The 22,648-nt window shown below is 35.0% G+C and overlaps 1 protein-coding gene across 1 annotated transcript in view; it reads right to left on the minus strand.

The window, feature by feature from the left end:
- The window catches only part of LOC111155313 (piccolo presynaptic cytomatrix protein), a 418,957-nt gene that overhangs the window by 45,737 nt on the left and 350,572 nt on the right, over positions 1-22,648 (minus strand). The window contains 4 exon segments of the mRNA XM_022515457.1: positions 13,588-13,782; positions 15,407-15,587; positions 17,452-17,523; positions 18,671-18,764. Of these exon segments, the coding sequence (XP_022371165.1) occupies positions 13,588-13,782; positions 15,407-15,587; positions 17,452-17,523; positions 18,671-18,764 (542 nt within the window).

Raw genomic sequence — 22,648 nt, forward strand, 5'->3', positions numbered from 1 at the left:
GCCTCCAAATAAGAACATATCAATTCTCTCACATTGAGCTAAACCTCCGTTATCTCTAACACGTTAATGAATAAAGTGCTTTTACAACTGAACATCAGAGGCTAGATCTCAATGAAATTTCAAGACATCTCACGGTTTTGGTCACATTCTTTAGTTTGCCTAAGTCCTTAACCATCTGCTTCTTTCCAAATGTATCTCCGGTCGTCATTCTCCTTTGTACCCTTTGCATGGAAGCCCACTTAGACCCCTCATGCTGGCTCCCTTTGGCTTGTTTTTTTTTTTTCCCCCCCCCGGAACTGAGCTGTAGCTGGGCCCGTTCTGATTTTGTTACGCCTTTCTCTGCCCCTGTCACTTTCTCATATCGGAACTCTACTTTTCTGCAAAGGCCCAGCTCAGATTGTACCTGCTTCGTGTATTTTCCTCCTCTTGCCCCTCAGAAGAGAACTCTTCTATATCTGTACTCTCCTAGCACAAGATCACAGGCCTGTTTCTGCAATGACCACTTTCTATTCTTGGCTCTGGTTGTCACATTCATGCTGCCGTTGGAAGCCGAGCCTGTGTTTTCGCCATGGTAGCCTTCTCAAAAGCTTATCCTGGAACTATGCTAAAGCAATATTTCATGAAATAATAATAAAATTAATAATTCTTTCCTTTAACCACACAACTCAGACATCCAAATAATTTAGTAGATATTTTACTTTTTATCTGGCTGTGTGCATTATGCAAATCAGAAATCTCTCATTAACATCACCTGATGTGGGAGGGTTTTTTTTACTCCATGTTTTGTCAAGGAAACTTGGGGGCAATGTGATTTCTTATTTTTTTGGTAGCTTTAAAAACAAAGATGCAACTTTAATCTGTCATACTGTAGAGAAAAATGTGATCATTCAACTAGATGTTTTCTTTTCCCAATCCCTCCAAAACCAGTTTAATTGAAAGGAATATTTAATGATAACACACTAAACATGGGAGTACATAGTTTTGTGAATTAAAAAATCATAACAGACCATGGATATTTTATATATACACTTAAATTGGAATGACAGTGAGATATAATTTTTATAGTCACACTCTAAGGTAGAAGAAGATGGTGTTCTTATAGACATCGGTATTTGTGGGGGTTCCAAATCTGGATATACAGGCAACTGGTGAACTCTGATTTATATTTAAATATAAATAATATTTAAAAGCAATATATTTTAAAATAGCATTTTAAAACATTAATACTAAATATGATTTCCCATAGTCTTATGATTCCAGATTAATAATTTAAAACTGTTCTAACTTTATTCTCTTTTAATCAGTTTTGGAGATCATGGACCTATTATGCTTGAATATATCATGTGCCTGTGTACTGCACATGAGAAGTGTTTCTTTTTTGAGGAAGTGAGGCTTACTTAATAATAAAATGCATTTTGGAAGCCTACATTTTTGTGTCTACTTTCTTTTTAATTCCTATTTGTACTAGCAAGTACCAACTAGGAGAAAGAATGTATCTCATTAATATATGATGGAAGAAGCCCACTCCCGTAGAGAGGGTTCCTTTACTCAGAGGAATAAATCCTGGAGTGTTAAATCATTTCCGTTAAATCAATTATTGAGGGGGCATTCCAAGTAAACACATTTTACCTTCTGTGAGGCAATTCAATCTGTTTTAAATTATTTTTTGACCTCTTTATTTTCTTTAGATACAAGATGGTTAGACATAATTTTGTTTTATTACTCCACTGTGGCTAACCTTAATTAAACCTGGTAGTGTCTTTTTGACTGCACATCTGTTTTCAATCTGTTGGCTCTGTTGGTTTTCCCCCACTCAACCATACTTAAAAATGCAGAACTATCAATGTACCTACCACACGATGGCAGCACTGGGCCCACAGTCTGTGGAACAAAACAGACTTGACTTTCTATAGTTGTGGAACCATGGAAATAAAAAGCTGGTAAGGACTCTAGAGATAGCCTGCTCCAGAACCATCATTTCGTCTATAGAAAAACTAAGCCCTGGAAAGATTAATTGATTTGTTCTGAGCCACACACTAATTAAGGGGAGAAAAAAAAGAATAACTAAAAAGTGCTAATTCACTTTTCTATTGCATCCAGTTGTTTCAAAGTAAGATTGTGAGGTCTCTGCCTACCTCAGAATTCCAGGCTTGGGATGCAGGACACAGCCTTGCTGCCTGTGATGTTCTGTCGCTGGTTTAAATCCTTGGAACAGCTCAAAGATATAGCCAAATATTTTAGGAATAATTTATAATGTTGATAGTCCACCCAAATTATTTGGTTGATATAGTATTAATATTATCTTCATAGATCAAAATTAAATCAGTCAATAATTATTTTATTTCAATAGCTTAATAATGGAACTGAAGGAACTATTTTCAATATTATGTATTTATAGCGTGTGTGTGTGTGTGTGTGTGTGTGTGTGTGTGTGTATACACACACACATTTTTTTTCTTTTGCTAGCTTTAACTTACCTGGACATTACTTTGGTGACCTTTTCTACTTTCTCCCCATTGCCTATCTTTCACTCTATCCATTCTTATTGCTGTTGTTTCTCTGGTTGTTATTTTTACAAATGAGATTTTGCAGTTTTAATTCATTTGTTGATGGCTTTGAATGTGAACCTGAAAAGGTCACATTCTAAGGTCCATTGTTACCAGCATTATTTGGTAGGTTTTCCCTTGAATTAGGTCCAATCACATTTTTTTTTAATGCTCCCTGTGACAGTTTAGTGGTATTAAAATGAAAAAGGACTTTAGAAATTTAACATTTTTAAAATATTACTTCAGAGTATTCACTGTCTGATTTAGAAAAATTCTAAAGAAACCAGCCCAAAACAAAAGGTAGTTTCAATACAGGTACTTGGAGGAGTTTCCACATACTTCTAAATTACAAGTTTTTACAAATGAAAGTATTGAAAACAGCTCATACTTCTATGTCATTTCTTTAAAATGGCACATTACTGGTGAATATATATATATATATATATATATATATATATGTATGTACATATATATATATATATATATATATATAATCTCACAAAGTTATAACAAACCTTGAGAAATGGAATGTGACAGTGTCTTTTTTTCCTTACAAAAATCAAAATATGTCCCGTAAGATATTCCCTATTCACACAGTGGCTTCTCTCAGAGAGGAGGGGGTGTGACACCTCTTATTTGCTACAACCCAGGAAAGGTAGTAAAGCTTAGTCATGCTCAGACTCTTCCTTCTTCATCCACATACACCCTAGGACTGAATCTCCAAGATGTTTTCAATACTCAATTCAATCTGTTTTTATCTAATGCTATCAGTAATCTGAGGTATTTCCCATACTCACTAATCATACATTTTCTAGTTTGTAGATAATGGGATTAATGATCACTTCCAGGAGCAGAAATAATAATAGATAACTTTAGGATAAGAGGTGTTTGGAAGTGAGAGTAAAATTAAATAATAAGTGGAGAGGATTTTTTCTTACATAAATGTATGTGATGACTCAGTATGCTATGGTTCTTATATTTTTGCTAGAATGCTGCCTTTAAAGTGCATCTCCCTTTTTTAAGGTTTTTGGTTCAGGACTAGTTTTCAAAGAAGTAAATAAAATATTTAAATATTTAATATTTAATTTAAATATACTAAATAAACTCAAAGCAATGTTTTAATACTTAAAATATCTAAAATGAAATACGATTTAACTGGAAGCCAAAATTTTCTAGTAACTAATGGAAAAAAGCTCAATTAAGATATCATAAAGGAAAATTTTTAAAAATCATTTTATCTTTAATAGATTTAGACTATAATTCTTGCTGTGTTCAAAGAGATAGAGTTAACAAGGAATTTATTCAGTACCAAGTTTCGGTTTTGTGCTAAAATACGCTAACATAATTGTTACAACACAACAAAGATTTTATCTTTAAAAGATTAATAGGGAGAATCATATTTGGAAAAAAAATGCAAGATTTGAATTAAGTTCTCAAGAGCAAGTCTTTCTTTTTCAATATTCATTTAATTCTATTTTGAACAATAAGTATTCTCTCGCAGTTTGCTTGCAAAACATGCAAGACTGAGTGGAAAGTAATTTAAAAATAATCAGTTTTAAAAAATGTTCTTACATAATCCTGAAATTGCTAACTTAGATCAAGGACATGTAGCTAACAAGGATGTTCTCCTTAAATGGAATCCAAATAGTTTGATTTATATAAACATTTTGCCCAAAGCAGACTGATTTATATGGGTAACATTTTAACAAACACTGTTATTGTTCATATCATTCAAATGTAGTTAGTGGCCACAGAGTAAAGAAGAGTTTGGACAATTATTTGCTCAATGTATGTCCCATTCTATGGTACCTTACCTCTCTAGTTAATCTCATCAATCTCTACTTTCTCTGAATAGATCATTTTCAAATACTTTCTCTCCTCCTGTAAGTGGTTATATCTCAGAGGACTGTAAAAGTTATTAGTGAGAACCAGAGCTAGGACAAATAAAAATATATATAATTATATTTCCAGATATTTCTCAACATGAGGATATTTGCATACAAATTTAAGATGATGACTATGTGTTTTTTCTTTTTCAATCTCAGTGGAGCAAAACTTAGACTTTTCCCATTCTTCCTAATTCTTCACTGGTATCTAATTGGTTATTCAATAAATATTACTAGATGGGAGATTTCCAGGGGTGGTTATTCTCATCTGTTTTGTTCACTGCAGGGTCACTAACTCTTTTAAGAGGTTCTGGAACATAATATTCATTTAAAAAATGCATATATTAATATGAATAAATGATAAGCAACTAATATATATAATTCAGATAGTATTGTCCACAAATGATAAATATTTTCAGAATTCCCTTTTAGCTTTAATTACTTAAAAGCACATTAAATTGTTACTTGAAAATTAAAAATCAAGAATTAGGCAAGAGGCTGAAAAATTGAATTTTTTCTCAATTTTGAATCAGAGTGATGATCTTCAGTTTCTCTTACACCAACAAAATTAATTTGAAATATATGAGACCGGTAATATAGATACTACAACAGAAGATAAAAGGAAACTATCTATAACTAGTTTTTCCAACAAGCCTTATTTTTAAGATAAGGATGCAAATAAAATTTATTCTATCTTTATAATAATCCCTCTCTGCTTTAGGTTGGAAGCAGCTTGATTAAAGCTGATTAAGCAATTTACCAGTCAAATTTTGAAAATAGTAATATATATGGAGATACAGTCATCATTTGACCTAAATCAAGCCCAATAAAATAGTTTAAATATTAAATGAAAAATTGTCATTTGTCAATCTTAGTAATTATAAATTATCATTAGATGAGAAAGGAAAGAAGGGATTGTGGAGTACAATATAAGAGAAAAAAAAAGCATAGAAAATTTAGAGACTAATATGACAATTAGATCCTGGAAGATACCTCCAGTTACCCACTGTCTTGGGCTACTGGAATGATTATGACTGTGCATTCATATAGATCAATGGCTCTTAAATATTTTGATCTCAAGACTGCTTTTACATTCTTAAAAAATATTGAATTCCCCAGAGAATTTTATTTTCTGTGAGTTCTATCAATATTTATCTTACTCAAAAGTAGAAAAATTTAGAATAAGCAACTAATAAACACGTATTCCATTAGCCTTCAAAGCAATGATGTCATAACATCTCATGTATATGCAGGAAACCCTACTGTAAATAAGAATGAGAGAGAAAAAGGCAAATAACACTTAATATTCTTGTATTTGACCTTGTAAACTCTGAAAGGGACCTTGGGACACACTTTGAGAATTACTGCTCTAGATCTACTTTAATAGAAATGAAGAATTAACTATGAAAATAGAAGAGCCCATTTAGCCTCAGCTATTTTGGACAGCCATCTTAAACCACTATAAATGATGATTATTCTATTGTACCTTTCATTTTTTATTTTATGCTTGTCATGAAAAATATTCAGCTGTTAGGCTTTCTTAAAAATATTTATTATTATTAATATTATTCTTATTAACCTCTCTAGTTTTGGAACTTGTTCCATCCAGAACTTCACAACTCTACAAAGTAAAAGGTCTGATTTAAAATGATATGTATCAAAAAATTATGCTTGTCTAGTCTACTCTTGCCTTAGAAAACTACTTTATGGTTTGCCGAAACCCACGACAAATAATGACATTTGGCAGGCATAAAATAACACACGTTCTTCCAAAAAGGGGTTTTCCCTACATGAAGTTGTTAATTTGCTGGTACCTCAATTGTTGGATGATGCCAAAATAGTGATTCAATGGTTATTTACTTTATGAAATGTCATCAGCAATGAGAATGCTCTTTAACAAAATAAAGCATGTAATAGATCCATATGGAAAGAAGTTTCAATTATGTGGTGTAAAAAAGTCCATTTTTTATGTCTTTTTATATAGATTCCAAATTCATTTTATATAGTCAGGTAAAATTATAATGTGACCTACAGAACTTCAAATAATGTAGTTTTCGATCTGAAATATGTTTAGGAAGAAAAGTGGATTTTGTTCCTGTACTCTTTTGAGAACAAATATAGCAGAAATTTTAATCCACTGTTTTGCTTATAAGTTTAAAAAAAGGATCCCATGCTCCTGACTTTTATGAAGGTTTTTTTTTTTTTAAAAGATTTTATTTATTTATTTATTTATTTGACAGAGAGAGAGAGAGAGAGAGATCACAAGTAGGCAGAGAGGCAGGCAGAGAGAGAGGGGAAAGCAGTCTCTCCACCGAGCAGAGAGTCTGATGTGGGGCTCGATCCCAGGACCCTGAGATCGTGACCTGAGCCGAAGGCAGAGGCTTAACCCATTGAGCCACCCAGGGGCCCCTCAAGCTTTTCTTCTTAAAAATTTATGTTTTTGTTTGATTTATAATATCAATATTTTGATTAGATACTGTTTAAACTATTAATCAATTAATTTTTAGTCTTCAGTATCTCACAGAAATCTTGTTATCTTATAGCATCTTAAAATACATTGAGTTATAAAGCTATGATTGTCCACATTATTCCTATTCATATATCTTAAAAAAACCCAAGACCCCAATCAAAATTCTGCATTTCTGATATCATATGTTCCCATTTATTTTTTTATTTTTATTTTTTTTAATATGTTCCCATTTAAAATCAGCAAGTATTTTTTTTGGGCTCCTCAACGATTAATTATATATTTATACATTCAACACAGTAATAAAATAAAAAGAAAAAAGAACATTTTCAGAGTCTGGCTCAGTACACATGAAAATTCCTTTCATCCTATCCCACTAAGCCCCCTTTCTCCCTGACCCCCTCCCTCCCCACTATCTTGCATAAGGCAGAATGGGTGAAGTATCATGGTCTTACATAATGTAGTACATGCAGATGAGAAGTGGGGAAAAAAAAAATCAAGTAATTCATGGACAGTTAGATATCTAGACTTAGGCAAATCTGTTAAGTAGCCCAATGGTGCCTTGCCATTCCTCTGCCTCTCCTTCAGTAGTGTTTCCCCCCAGTTCCATGATCCCTCCTACCCAGGTGAACGCATTCCCAGCCCCGTGCTCATATTGTGTGCTCTGTCCAGGGTCCCACACTGTGTCCCCAACAGCCTTCTCACGCTCCAAGCTTCTCATTTATTTCCTCCACCAGCATTTACTTGCCTATCTCATTTCCCCAGGGTCCTACTCCCTGGTGGTAATTTGATAAAGTAACTTTTTTTGAAAATAATTTCTTCAAGCCCAAATAATTTGCATTTTAAAAATTAAGTTGAACTTGGTGAAAGCTATGTCATAAACAGCATTGAAGGGACTTTGGCATGTTAAAATTAGCTCATGTCTTCACAGTCACATCCAATTACACAGGCCCATAGCTAGATCGTTTGACCAAGGTACGGCCCTACTGAAGTATGCCCATTGGTCTTGTTGGTCATGTCACATGAAATGAACATATAAATCCCCAGTGTGAAGCAGACATGTGGATGGCTTGGTGCAGACCCACAGCTATTACTGGAAAAGAACAAAGTTCCCAAAGGTCGGTGGATTCACCTTTGTGGATAAACGTCCATAAACGAGACACAGTGTCACATGGTCAGAACTATACATTTACTCTCTGTGACTTTGCATGGATGGCGGAGATATTCCTGGCAATAAATGACTAAAGGAAGATTTGAAAATGCATCATAATTCTAAGAAAATATGGAAACTCTTAAAAAAAACTTCAGAAGAGCATTTTGATCTTCACAGACAACAAAGAAAACCTTCACCCCCAGGAAAAACAAGCAGAGAACTCTGAAAGCTGAAACTATCCCATTGGAGTCTCTGAGATTTTGCTGGATGTTTGCTCTTTTCAGATTATTACAGGTTAAATTTTGTTTTCATTTTCAACTACCCAAACTTTTATTTAAATTTGTGTTTTTACATGAACACGCTGAAATGAGGAACGCAAATCTGTTTTTATTAACCTCTTACATACGTGACGGAAGACTTCACCTCCAAATGAACTCACTTTGACTTGTCTTCTGATTTCTCCTTTTGAACCCTGTCCTTCCCAGAAACAGAGAACGCTAAATTCTTTCTGACCAAAAGTGACCATCTACTTCTGGTCAGAAGAGAATGGGACACAAATTAGCTATTGTCCTTCGTCATCGACAGTACCCTCTACTCCCGAAGCCCACCCCACTTCCCAGCCCAGCCACCCCCTACCACTCGCCCAAGAGAGCAGCTCCCACAGCGTGATAGCTTAGTAAGAGTTCACCACGACAATCTGTGGATATGAAATGCTTCTACGACAGGGGCTGAAAATGAGCCTTATTGAAAGCAGAGTTTACAGCAGTGGTCTGTGGAAGTAGCTTCAGACTTTTCTCCTACAACTTGTCCCCTCCAAAGAATGCTTAATCATAATTTCCTCACACAACTTACTCAATGATTCACCTGCTCGCCTATTCTCTCCAACCCGTTCCAATAGCTCTTAGCTCATTTCCCAGGGTGGAGGGACATTTCTCCTCAGCCTCTATTACTGTTCCTTATTTTAAAATTCATGTAAAATCTTAGTATCAAACAAGAATAAATCAGGAATTTCAAAATGCACTAAAATGTAAAATAGTGGTTGTCAACTAAGTTAATTTCTTCAATTTGTTTCAGTTTGAATATAGTTTAAAAAAAAAGAAAACAACTATTTTTTAAACTCTCCTCTCTGGTTGCTGTCACCTTCTGAAATGGCAGAGCCTCTGTTCAGCCAAAACAACTGGCTTGGAAAAAAAAACCATTTCTAGGGATTTCTAAATACAAAAGGTTGTTTAGGCATTAGGATTATCTGGCACAATCTGTCTAATCTTTCTCTTCGGGGTTCCTAGAGTGCAACTAAACCCCGGAGGGGAGAGAAAGTTCTTTCTGGCTCACTCCATAATTCTTGCTTAACCCATATTTTATGCCACTTCAGGCAGAAATCTGCTGAGAAGTTCACACACACACACACACACACACACACACACACACACACACACACACAGAATTCGAAAGGCTCTTTAGGGACAATTTTGTCACCCTTGATAGAAATGACTACAGATGTACACACAGTCTCTACAGACTCTGCTTCCTGCCACACTGGGCTCATGCATGAGAGGGTTTTATTTCCTCACTTTGTGGCAGCTTAATTTTCAGCCTTCAGAAAAAAGGATCATGTAGGGAGAGCAAGTCTAAATTGTATTCTGCCATCATTTCTAGCAACCTCTAATCATCTGTAAGAACTTAAGTGATAAATAACAAGTATGTAAATGACAACTGTTTTTACTGGAATCAGAAGAGTTTTGATTTCAGAGGAGCCAATGTTATTTAAGAAACAAAGGTGTAGGCCTAGGAACAAGGGTCATGTTGCTGATTCTAGAAATTTCTGTGTATTCTCTCCATCATCCGAGCCCGCTCTCTGATCACTCAGAAAACAACGATAAGAATATCTGCCATGAATACCTCCTCTACCATGTGTGGTAAAATGAGAAGATGGGTGACAGAACACTCAGTACAACGTGAAAGACCGTTCAAATGGAGGGCATTATCATCGGAATGCAAACGGGACTGTGTGAACTCCATCGTGAGGCTTGAAATGGAAGGCTTTGATCTAAAACACTTAAAATTAATAAGAACACTTATTTACGCAGTTAGTGAATGGGACCTTGTTGGCTCTTCGTATGTTTACATCTCATACCAATTTTTCTACACTTTAAATGAATTCTACATCATTTTATATAAATTCAATCCTATAGCATGTTTACCCTTCATTGGCAAAATGCATGGTTGAATTACATTCTTGGTACATTTATGGCAGCAGGGAAATAAATATGTTTTAGAAAATGGCATTTTATCATCACTACCAAATTAAACAAGAAAGCAGGCTATGTTATCTTGATTATTTTGATAAAGAATGGCTTCAGGATTCAGTCACAGCACCTTAAATGGATGAGATTACTCATTACAGCGTTATGCAAGGAAAAGGAATTAAACATATTGTTCTACAAATTTTAAGAACCGCATCTAGAAAAAAAATCGGACAAAATATTATATAGTAATACCGAAATCATGATAATTTAACATAGAGTGAGATAGGGAAGCATTTCACTACTGTGACATCATTATGGAATACTTGAAGTAAGAAAGTGAGTAGCTGTAAGAAACCAACTGAACTTGATGGAAGAAAAGGTAAGAGGCGAGATTTTAAGAACTTTTGGAAAGTACCACTAAGCTAATTAGAAAAGGGAATCTGTGCACAGGGGATAATTACCCAGCTAATTCAGAAAACATCACTGTGCTTTAGGCCACATACATCTTTCACTTCTCCTAAATATCTGATTCGTTGGGACAAGAACATATTACAAATGCTAGTTTTTGGAGAATAAAGAGAAAGACAATAGGAAAGTATAAGGCTTGACTTTAATTTGCAGACAAGTAGAGAATCACAAAATCAAGCATTTTAGGGCTGGAAGGGACTTAAGGGGGCACTGCTAGCCTATTTTTTTTTTAAACACTTTATTTTATAAATGTTTTTGAATTAAATTTGAAGATAATTTTATAATCACCTTCATTTGATTCCTGTTACTGGCGGTGATACTCTTTCTTGGGGAGTGTTAGGGTCTAGTTAGGGATGGATACAAACTTGCTTTCCTTTCTGAACACAGCTACGGAATCAAGTTTAGATACATCTCCAAAGCCAGGGCTCAGGGAATTTGTCCTCCTCTATCCAGGAACCTGAGAAGACTGTGGAGTAGATCAGATGTGGGGGCCAGAAACAGCGGGAATATTGCCTAGAGGAGCCCAACCCCATTACTTACTCACGTGTTTATGTACGCTTGGTGCTTTCATTTGGTAATGATTTTTCCATCTAGCTAATGATGTTTCAACATAAAACTTTGTTCCACTCCCCAAATGTTCTATCATTGGAGGTCTCACTAGCAACGGAACAGTAACTAGCAATACTCTATTGCAAGGAATCAAATGAGAAAGCAAAAACTGACACACTCATTTTAAGCTACATCATATAACAATGGCTCAGAACCCAGTAGTTTATGAATGAAATAAAGATACTTTATTTATTACACAGGCACTTGGATATTCACATGCCCAACACATCTGATACACTTAACAACTATGGAAACATGAGTGGAAAATGTCTGTTTGTAGGATCAAGAGAGAACTTTCACCATGTAAAGGTGAATTAGTGCATTAACAATTTTTCCCTTGCTTTCCTCTAAGAATTTCCAAAATCCACTGAAGTTTCAAAAAGTTACACTTGAAATAATATGCGACAAAAACTGATCTACATTCCAACTGGTATGCTAATTCGAATTTTGAGCAGTTTAAACTTTTATCACAATGCAACATATTTATAGTCATGCTTGAACAGATTAGGTTAGTAGCATGCATTCCATTCTGCAATATGAATATTGTTAATCTATTTCCCAACAGAAGTCAAAAGATGCCCAGTGCATAGAAAAATACAAATCACTGTAGTCAATATATTATGGGACTGATTTGGGGACTTACACGGTGATGATGAAAGTCCTGAAATGCCATGCCCACAAAAGCACATTAAAAAGGGGATAAACATATTTTATCAGACAATCTCTAAAAAATTAAAAGATGAGGGCTTTAAATGTGGGGGATGTTCTTGGCTGTGTGCTTTGCATAGCGCCTTTCTGCTCACCTCCTTCTGGCTTGACTGGTCCATCAGACACCACCTTCCTGAGGGCTAGCTGGCTTTGGTCTTGGTTGCCATTGGCTGGTGGAGGCAGATTATCAGACTGAGTTCTTTGAATGGGGAGGACGCCTGCTATGCTGTGTCTGTGCTGCTTCCTGGCATGATTAGTCTGACCGCTTTTATGTGCTGCTGTGGCAGTGTGGGTGAAATGGAAACCCAGAGTATGTATCCTCAGATGGAACCAGCTTCAATGTTACTCATGCAAACAGAAGTGATCTTTTGCTCGATCCCAGGAAGTTGTGTTTTCAAAGGCCAAAATGACACCACATGCACAGCACTAGAGGGGTTAAAACTGGCTGTTTCTCAGGACATGAAGACTTGGGGAGACAGGGCTAACATCAATCTCTCTCCGTGATCTGGCTGACGCTGCTTGGAAGTGAAATGGCAGCTCCGTTTGTCAGATCTCTGCGCTCGTTCAGTTTTTACATATCGACTGACTAAGTTTTTGCAAACTCAACGAAAAAACAGCAATTAAGTTGGGTGAGTGGTTACTCTTTGATCAGCATCTTGACTGTGTAAGGATTTCCAATGGTTAGAAAAGGAAATAACCTAGAAATTCTCCGATATCGTTTACAAAGTGTGATCCAAGAGAATGGACCTGATTGTGTTCCTGAATGAGGTGACATTGCCTCATCACATATGTCTATACATCTATTAATACTATGTACTTTTTGGAAAATATAAGACTTGATTTTCTTCACAGATGTGTTTCCCAAAAGACTAGAAAGTTTCCCGCATGGAAAGCTACAACATTTCACATGCATAATTCATTGAGGTTTTTAAGCTGGAAATGGCTTTCCCCCTCCCGCTCAGCTCGAGAACTCGACTGTTGGTCGCATTACTCTTCTGCCCAACAATTTCTGAGTGTTTTCGGATGCGAGAATCTCATCTCTAATCAGCTCTAAATGCTTGTGTATGTGCTTTTTTTTTTTTCTTTTGGTGTAATGCCTGGAAAACTGGCAGTCACTTGTGCTTATAATTCCTGGATTCTCAAGGATATTTAAGTGCACACGAAAAGGACACACAACACTGCTTTGCCTGCAAACATCACAGACACAGCTACCAAATACTGTGAGCCAGGTTGGATGGATGGTGGAGACAGAGGGGAAACAGCCAGTTTTACTGCAGTCCACGTACATAAAGAAATGAAAAAAAAAAAAAAAAAAAAAAGAAATCTAAGTAAGAAAGAGCGGACTGATGTCTTGGTACTGTTCTCACATGGACAGAGGGACAGAGGACGGAGGGAGCAGGGTCTGCCAAAACACGGAAAGCGAACAGGGAAGGACAGCAGGAGAGAGAGAGGCAACAGATGGACATGAAGCTGCCATGCTGAGGAATTTATTTGCGTCTTTTACTTGGTTGCAGGCGGAGCTGCTGCACCGCGGCTTCAGCAGCGGCTATGGCAGCCCCAGCATCTTCCAGGTGGCTCTGGGTGACGCTGGTTTTGCTCTGACTGCGCGACGGTCCGTGAGAGCGCAGGTGGCCTTCGGAGGAGGATTTCGAGCTACCGGGACTACTGTGGGATTTCTCAATGGTGGGAACCTGCATGTCTGGTTACAAGAGGGTGAGACGTGAGTTAACAGTGCTCCAGTGTTCCTCCTGTCAAGCTTGGTCTCACACAGTTTGAAACTGTCTAAGATTTATGTTAATTCGGTTTCCTTTCGGGCTCATGTATGCAACTGCTCACCACTCCGTAATGTGATTAAACATTCGGGAAACAGTTTTTGGGAGGAAAGTCAAAAGGATAATCATGGTGAGAAGAGATAAGTCTGAGAAGAGGACAGACATCTCACCAGCCTCATGGAAATGCGTATGTTAGCTTTCAGTTTCTCCAAGCCACCGCTAATTCTAGGAGGGACCAGGCAAGAGACAAGAAGCTCACATGCCCACGGAGGAGTTTTCAGTGAAAACACGGGGAATTCCTGGATGAAGGGGCCTGAGTCACCAGGACACATAAACAGTGGAGACTGGAGAATCATGTCTCAGAGGATTTCAGAGAATGTCTATAGAGATCCCACATTTACTATGGCCGTCAGAGAGAGAGGTCTTTATGCTAATGATCTTCCAGAAAGTTAATCAGGGTAGAGTTGATCTGGCTAAGTGGAATCCATAAATGACCTATAAAGCTCATTCATAAGTCATCTGTAGCCCTCATGGTCAGTCCGTAGTTTGTCATATCAACTCAGTGGCCTACTGGACTTGGCCTCGTGGTTTTTCATCTCCGAGAACACTTGTACTTGTGACCCATTCCTTTCTAATGTACAAAGAACCACTTTTCAATTTGATGTACTTTCTGAGAAGAGGAGAGAAGGGAGCAATACTCAGGTCCGGTATAAAAATTTATACTTGACACTTAAAAATAGTTCAGTATGTCTAGGTAAAATACCACATGGTTATCTCATCTAGGCAGTCACTTGGTTGATGATGAAGGTTAAGGTTGTGTTGTAGGATCATTGGCAACGAACCTCTGGAAGGAAAAGTTCATTCACATGGGAATGCTGTGCAAACTGCCAAACCCAATGGATAACATTACCATTTCAAAAATAATGATAGTAGTTCAAAAAAATCACAGAATTAGCTCGAGGCCAACATTTAGGAAAGGTATAATCAAATTTTGACATACCCATTGTTTCGGTGACATGGGGAAAATGATCTTGATATGGTAAGTAAAAACCAGGATGCAAAATTATATATGTTCATATATTACACATATTTGAGTAAGAATATACCTTTGAAAAAAATAGTGGTTTAAACAACGAGAAAATATATGCATAAATGGTAATGATGAGTATGTCTAGTCAATGGACTGTTGAGGATTTTTATTTTTCTTTATGAAATACCCCCAACATATTTTATAAAATCATATTATCATTCATTTTGACAGCTGGAAATAATCCAACAGCTCATATAGCCCAACCCCCTCTGTTGTACCGGTTGAAAACCAGAGTCAGAGAGGTGAAGATCACAGAGTCATAAACTTAATTATGTGCTGATCTGAGACTAAAGCCCATTTTTCCTGATTCCATATCCATTACTGTTTGTAGGATATTATATTACATACTTTCCAATAGAATCCAACACTGTAAAATATATTAAGTATACAAGCATTCATATTCAAGAAGTTACTGAGTGAACAAATAGAAAAAAGCTTTTTCTACTTGAAATAACTCCTACCCTTGGATGGGTCAGGGAAGATACCATGGCTTCTGCTTTTGATGACAGATGGCTTTGGAGACTGCTGGCTGCTCTGACTGGAATGAGACTTGCCATGATCAATGCTTTCAGTCTGTTCTTTGAGAGAATACCATCTAGGAGTGTTATCGAGATGAGATGTGCTAGATAAATCAATCAATACCTGAAAAAAGGCAATAGGTCAATGAAATTGATATAATTCATTCATTATTTGTTTCTGTGATCTGAAACTTACTCAAGGATATAAGCCAAAAGACATAGTATGACTCTGAGGATGACAAGGCTGTCTTCTTTATTCTTCTTTACCCATGACATTGGGAGCAAAGTCTTGTGCATATTAGATGCTTAAAAAATATTTGATTGGGGCACCTGGGTGGTACAGTCGGTTGGGCATCAGACTCTTGATTTCGGCTCAGGTCATGATCTCAGGGTTGTGAGATTGGGCCCTGCACTGGGCTCTGCTCTGCTCTGCTCTCCCGCTGCCCTCCCCACTGTGAACTCTCTCTTCTCTAAAATAATTTTTTTTTTTTTAAATGAACTTTTGATTAAACTGAACTGTATAAAATCTTTGTTAATTAAATTATTTGGAGATGATGTAAAAAGGTAGAGTCTCAACTCAATCTTTGGGAATGAAAGTCCTCTTTTGTTAAATGAACACATTTAGTAATAAACTTGGATATCTTTTTTTTTTAAAACTAGGATATCATTTTTAAAAATTTACTTTTAGTTACTAGAGGGACAAAAGAAAAAAATGGATTATTTGCAATTACTGACTTATTCCTTGTATTTTAAAACATACTTTAACTCATATTTGAAATAGAGATATGACTAACAATTTATGATGAGAACGTACTGTATCATGGTTTGACTGGCAGCATTTTTTTAATTCTTAGTAGTTCGTGAGTAATAACCCATTTCACAATTGCTGGCATTTTAGATTTGATGAGATATAAAAAAACAAGAACCAACACAATGGATATATGCTCTAGGTTCATGTCAACAATAAATTATAAGGACTACAATAAATCAGTTTTCTGAAATGGAACATTAAGTCAGATAGCATATTGCATCCTAGAACTGTCCAAAGACTAGTACCAGGGGCCGTACCAGCAAGGGAGCCTACAAGTAAAGGTCAAATGGCCAAGTTTTGATAGGAAAGAAAAGTATGGCGTCTTGGAACCAAATAAGGTCTCATGGCACATAGACTAAATAACTATTTTCCGTTGTTTCTGGGAAGGGATATCCTATTGTTTGAGTGTTATTTTATTTTTGGAGATGATTTATTTTTTAACATTAATTCATAACTTCTGCTTTAAGTAAAGATTATTAAATATAGTATATTTTTTGAAATATGATAGATTAAAAAAAAAGGCACAGGATCTGACCACTGTGCCAGATTTCATGATTAGGTTAGATTCCATGTGAACTTACATAAAATTGGTTTGTATTGTTTTCTCCTACTTCTAGTTCTGTCTCATAAAATATTTTGAGAGATTTTTCTTGGGATGCTTAAAGGAAATAAGAATGCAGAAAGTCACATCAAGCCATTGACAGCTGTAGTGAGGAAGAACAATAAAATACCTGAAAATCTATTTTAAAAATCTAGCTCATTTTATAGTAATCTGTCTCAAATTTGGATTCACAGCATGATTGCATATCTCCTATCAAAGCAATTAATAATTCATCTGAAAATTAATTATAAATTAATAATTCAATAAAATTTAATTTAATAAAATCAATAATAAATTTAATAAATTAATTTAATTAATAAATTTCATTGATAATAAAATTAATAAAATTTAATAAAATTAGTAAATTAATAAAAGTACATCAAATGGCAGAGTGAAAACCATTATTCAAATTACTACTCATCCAGTCAAAGAATAAATCAGGAAATATATCCTACCCACAAAAGGGCTTTCACCAAAATGATAATCTAATAAACTTAAGAAATATGCTTGCATCAATAAACTTTAATTGGTGGCTTATAGTGAAAGCAAATAAAGAAAAGGAAACCAGATGCTCACCTCACCAAGAAAGTCATTGGAAGAAAATCTATCATAATCCCAGACTGTCACCTCCAGGGTTTTCTTCTTGAGCTACAGTTTAAATCAAAATGTTATTAACCCCACAAATTTTCATCACACTCTATTATTTTCACTTCCTTGAACTGTTTCCATTTGTGTAAAAAGACTTCAAACTTTATTTAAAATGTAGGTTTATATTAAATATTATGTAAAATGTCAATGATTTTAGAGTCCAACCTAGTATTTGTTCATAAGAGACCTCAAACTTTTACTAATTCCCTCTTTTCTAAGCCCCCCTATTGATTTTTATTAAAAAGAAAAAGAGCAGAATCTGTAAATGCTCTTTAGATACATGGAATTTATAGGATGCAAAACTGTCTAGGTTATTTAGATAACATATTTAGATTGGAGTTTTTTTATTTTAGTAAAATGCCAGAAAATAAAGTAGCATTGTCTTATTTCTGTGGGTAAATTTAACTTATTTTAAATTCAAGAACCCAGATGACAATTTGTACCTTGCCTCAACTTCATAATCAAATTAGAAATCTTCCAGAGGACAAATCCTAAATCTCCTCGAAAATCCTTTCAGCTAGTCTTCTGTATGTCTTCGTCTGTAAAGTTTAGCCCCACAATGCCTGATTCATAAGAGGCCTTGATTTAGAGAGAACATGAATTCTTAAACTGCTGTCTGGTGCAACAACACATTCAAATACGCTGAATATTTTCTTTGTATTATTTGTAAAAGTCAAAATACAGCCAGCTATTATTTTTGTAATATATACACATCAGTTCATTATGTATACCATAAACTTATACAATGTATTATGTCAATGATCTCAGTAAAACTGGAAAGAAGTGAAAGTGATTGACGAAATTTTACAAAAAAATATATAGCTAGTTGGAAAACATTTTCCCCTAAAATTTGATAAATGTGTCCCAGTCTGTTGAAATATTTAAATTTTGCAATAATTGATGGAAAATGTTCCATTGGTCTTATTTCTTTATTTTTTGGCTGCTTTGTTGTAAGGCACACATTTATACTCATGGTAACTTTGCCCCGTACCTATTTCTTTTCACTTGGCTATGTTTATTATTTGTATTTTACACATTTCTTTTTGTTTGCGTGGCAAAATTGATAGATCACAATCTTGCAATAATTTTGTCATCGGTTTTCTTATACTAGCCTAAATATGTTATATAGAAAAAAATCATTGCATACCTGTTCCATGGAGATACTTTTATAAATTACTGTTTGATTCCACTCAGGATTAAGACTTTTTTGAACATATTTAGTCCTCCTCTTGTACTCAGCACTGAATTAGAAGAAAAAAAAAGAGTTATCTTGATTATTCACCTTAACTGATGCCTTCACAGCCAGCTGGAAGAGCATGCAGACATTTTAAGATGATATTTTGTTTTAAACATTATGCAATCATCCCATCATCTTCCTGTCTAAAACCTTTTTTTAAGTTGAATACAAAATGACAATTTAAAAATATGTTGGACGCCTTTAGTTTCATTTGTCCTAAAGTAGTTTTTAAAGAAAAGCTTTTAGGTGTTCTAACTATACCATCATTTTAGAACCTTTCTCTTTCCTGAATCCAGGAGACTGTTGCATGAACTATATGGTAACATCAATATCTTCTTCCCCATAAAATATAATTTGGTATCTCACTTTCCAATACTTTTATTTCTAATCATGTCCGCAAAGCCAAATGGTCTTTTTTTTGTCTGTATAAAATTGTAATGATTGTTTTGACTGAGGAAAGGATAAGAAATGTTTGTTGCTACAGCTGAGATTCTATGAACATTTGTTACCTTGTACTTAAAGTATATTTTGACACTCTTAGTAAAGCAGGATATTTAGTTATAAAGCAATTACATATAAATTCTGGGTTTATGTCAATAGCCTGGATAAATCATTACAAACCAGATCAAAATAGTTCCTCATTCCTTACAGCCTGGGGCATGTGAATTTTTCCTTGACTTTTCCATTCCGTCTGAGCAGCAGTTAGAAGCTTATATGCCAAACTTATTCTAGTTAAGACAAACAGAACATCTATAGCTGACATCTACCAGATCATGGGGTTGGAATTACTGTTGTTTCCTATTAGCCAACGTTACCCACACAGATGAGGCCTTTATCCAATCCTCACTGCCTTTTCCCCAAATTTTCTGCATAGCCTTATAGCTTAGGTCCTAGATAATACTTCAGCTCCCGTGGGCAGCAGAGTCCTGAAATCCAACCTAGTCTTCTGGAGTCCTTTCACGTGCTTTGATTTTACAAATTGTTTTTTCTAAAGGGACCGGATCCTGACCCTTGATTTGTTGTTCCTAACAAGGGGCCGACTAACTCTTGCTAGACCCTGGTCTCAAGCACTGCCACATCCTGGAATGCCTCCTCCTATTGCTTCCCAGGCACTAATTTACCCTATCCATTCTAGACAGAGCAACTGACAATCAAGCTCTAGTTCCCACTCACTTTTATCATGTCTCTCTTCTCTCTTTAGCTTTATTCTCTTTCTTATCAGCCACACGCCAGGGCAGGAATTCCCAACATGGACTACATATTGGCATCACCCAGGAATCTGAGTTCCGAGGCTGCCAAGTAGGGTCCAGCACTGCACCCACATTTCCCTGCCCTGCACCTCCAAGGAGATCCTGATTTCATACGTCTGGGATGAGGCTTGAGTAGTAGAATTTTTAAAAATATCCCAGGTAAATCTAATGTGCAGATTGAGAACCAATGAACTTAAAACAGTTTCCAAGACCTCCTGTGTCAGTTATTGTGAAGTGAATTCAATTTAAGAAAAAAAGCATCATTCTAGTCACTTCTAACTAACTCATTTGTATGAAAATGAGAGCAGGATTTGACTATTTCTTCATTCAAGACAAATTGCAAACAATTTTAAGGAAATGCATATGCAAGGATTTAAAGAAACGGGAGTTCTCATAGACTGTAGACAGTATAAATTTGTACACAGTTTTTAGATGAATTTTAGATGAAACTGGTGAAGTTTATGGACCCAAATACCTAGAAAATTCTACTTTGACTTCTTCCACTTCCACTTTACAGAAGTTTTCCCACCTGTGCACAAGGAATGTTTTTAAGAACATTCACCATAACATTGTTTCTAATAGCATATTAATAAGATAATATGTATTATGATATATTCTTTCAATGAAATAGTAAGCATCAGTTAAAGTGAATAAATATATACGTTCATAAATTAAGATGGATAAATCTTGAAAAAAAGTTGAGCAAAAAATGTGCAGAAGGATAACTATCTTGAGTTATCATGATTTAAAATCAAAATCATGGGAAATAATACAGTAAACTATGAATACATGTATATAAAATAAATGCATATAAACATCATAAGACAGTTTGGCAATTATAGGTAATAAATTCTATTTAGTGGTTATCTCAAGTGGACAGGGGAATGGTTTCAGAAGGGCTCGGGGTACCTATAAAATATTTTTAATAAGAAAATGAAGACTATATAGCAAAATACTGAAATTTGATGGAACTAAATGGCAAGAACACAGGTATTTGTTATTTTCTATAATTTTCATTGATTTTGAAATATTATACAATATAAATTCAAAATAACTTTGGTAAGCTCTGTTCCTTTGTATCTTATGTTTTTGATTTTTTTTTTTTTTATAATGACATGGGAAGAATGGATGTGACCACTTTTAAGATAATAGCAAGCCTTGGTTACTATTTTAGAATTCATGGCTATTTCTCTAGGTAGGCATACCTGGAAGAAAAACACCTGACAATAGAAGTTTTAAGGTTTCTATTTGTTTTGGGCTTTGTTACTAAGGTAATGAGATCATGGGGAAACATACAGATAAGGTTCATAATACCGGGGAATAGTAGTAAATTATTTTTTTCCAATGCTGAAAAATTAAGTGCTTAACTTTTCAAAAAGATAGAAATTAATGTCAAATGCAAACTCAAGTATTTTCACCAAAATCCTAGATATGTCAGTATTTGTGAAAATAGTCTGAATTATTTAACTGTCTTCCAAAGAATTTATTATTCATCATCTTTTCTGAATCTATGAATAATTGTTATTATAATTTTTCACCTGCATATTTTAGTCATTTTTTCACTTACACATTTAACAAAAGTTCTTAATTCATATATGAAAAGCAATTTATAAAGTAAGCACATTAAAATAAAAACAGCTAACATTCATTAAAAGCTTAGTTTTTCCCAGGCAGAGTTCTAAATGCTTCTTATGTGTTAACTCATTTAATCCTCATGGAAATTTTATGAGACAGGATTTGAAAAATGAAACTCAGTGAATTAAGGTATGTTGGAAAGCCTGCATAGTTATTAACTGGTAGGGCCATGATTCAAGCATAGGGCAACACTGATTGGGTGCTCTTAAATGTATGCTATATGAACTCAATTGATTAGGCTCACAAAATGTGAATAATCCATCAATTTCTTAATTTCAGGCTTAATAGCTGAAGTACCTAGTTTGTCTTCTTTACCATATAACCTAATGTTATTCACTTCAGTTTAAATATATATACTTCCTATATATGTAATATAAATTATATACAATATGTGTGTGTGTATATATACACATATCATAAAAATTAGGCCAGTGTTAGGGTTGTTCAGGCAAATTCTGAATAGTATATCCTAAGAGAGTGTTGTGAAATGAAGTATAATTACTTCATTTAGTTTAAGTGTAATATTTATATATTTCTTATAATTTATATATATAAATTAATATTTATATACTATTAAGTATAATAAAATTAAGTATAATATTTATAGTAATTATAAATATTTATTCTTGCCCAGATCCACTCAGAAACAACCACAATTGGGGGGAATTTTATGTTATTAGTGAGTTTGATTCTTCAATTCTCTTTGGACTCAAGGTGTCTATTGCCTTTAGAATTAATGCAGGAACACACAATTTGCCGCCACTATTTCTGGTGGTGCTGTGTCAATGATAACGCAATCCTTTGCAGGGTTTTTTTTGGTCTTGAATGTTATGACTCAGAGATGGTCACACTAAGCCAGTCCTTTTTTTTTTTTTTTTAAAGATTTTATTTATTTATTTGACAGAGAGAGATCACAAGTAGACAGAGAGGCAGGCAGAGAGAGAGAGAGAGAGGGAAGCAGGCTCCCTGCTGAGCAGAGAGCCCGATGCGGGACTCGATCCCC

This window comes from Enhydra lutris, unplaced genomic scaffold (genome assembly GCF_002288905.1).
Source record: "Enhydra lutris kenyoni isolate GAN:26980312 unplaced genomic scaffold, ASM228890v2 scaffoldscaffold40, whole genome shotgun sequence".
Classification (NCBI taxonomy): domain Eukaryota; kingdom Metazoa; phylum Chordata; class Mammalia; order Carnivora; family Mustelidae; genus Enhydra; species Enhydra lutris.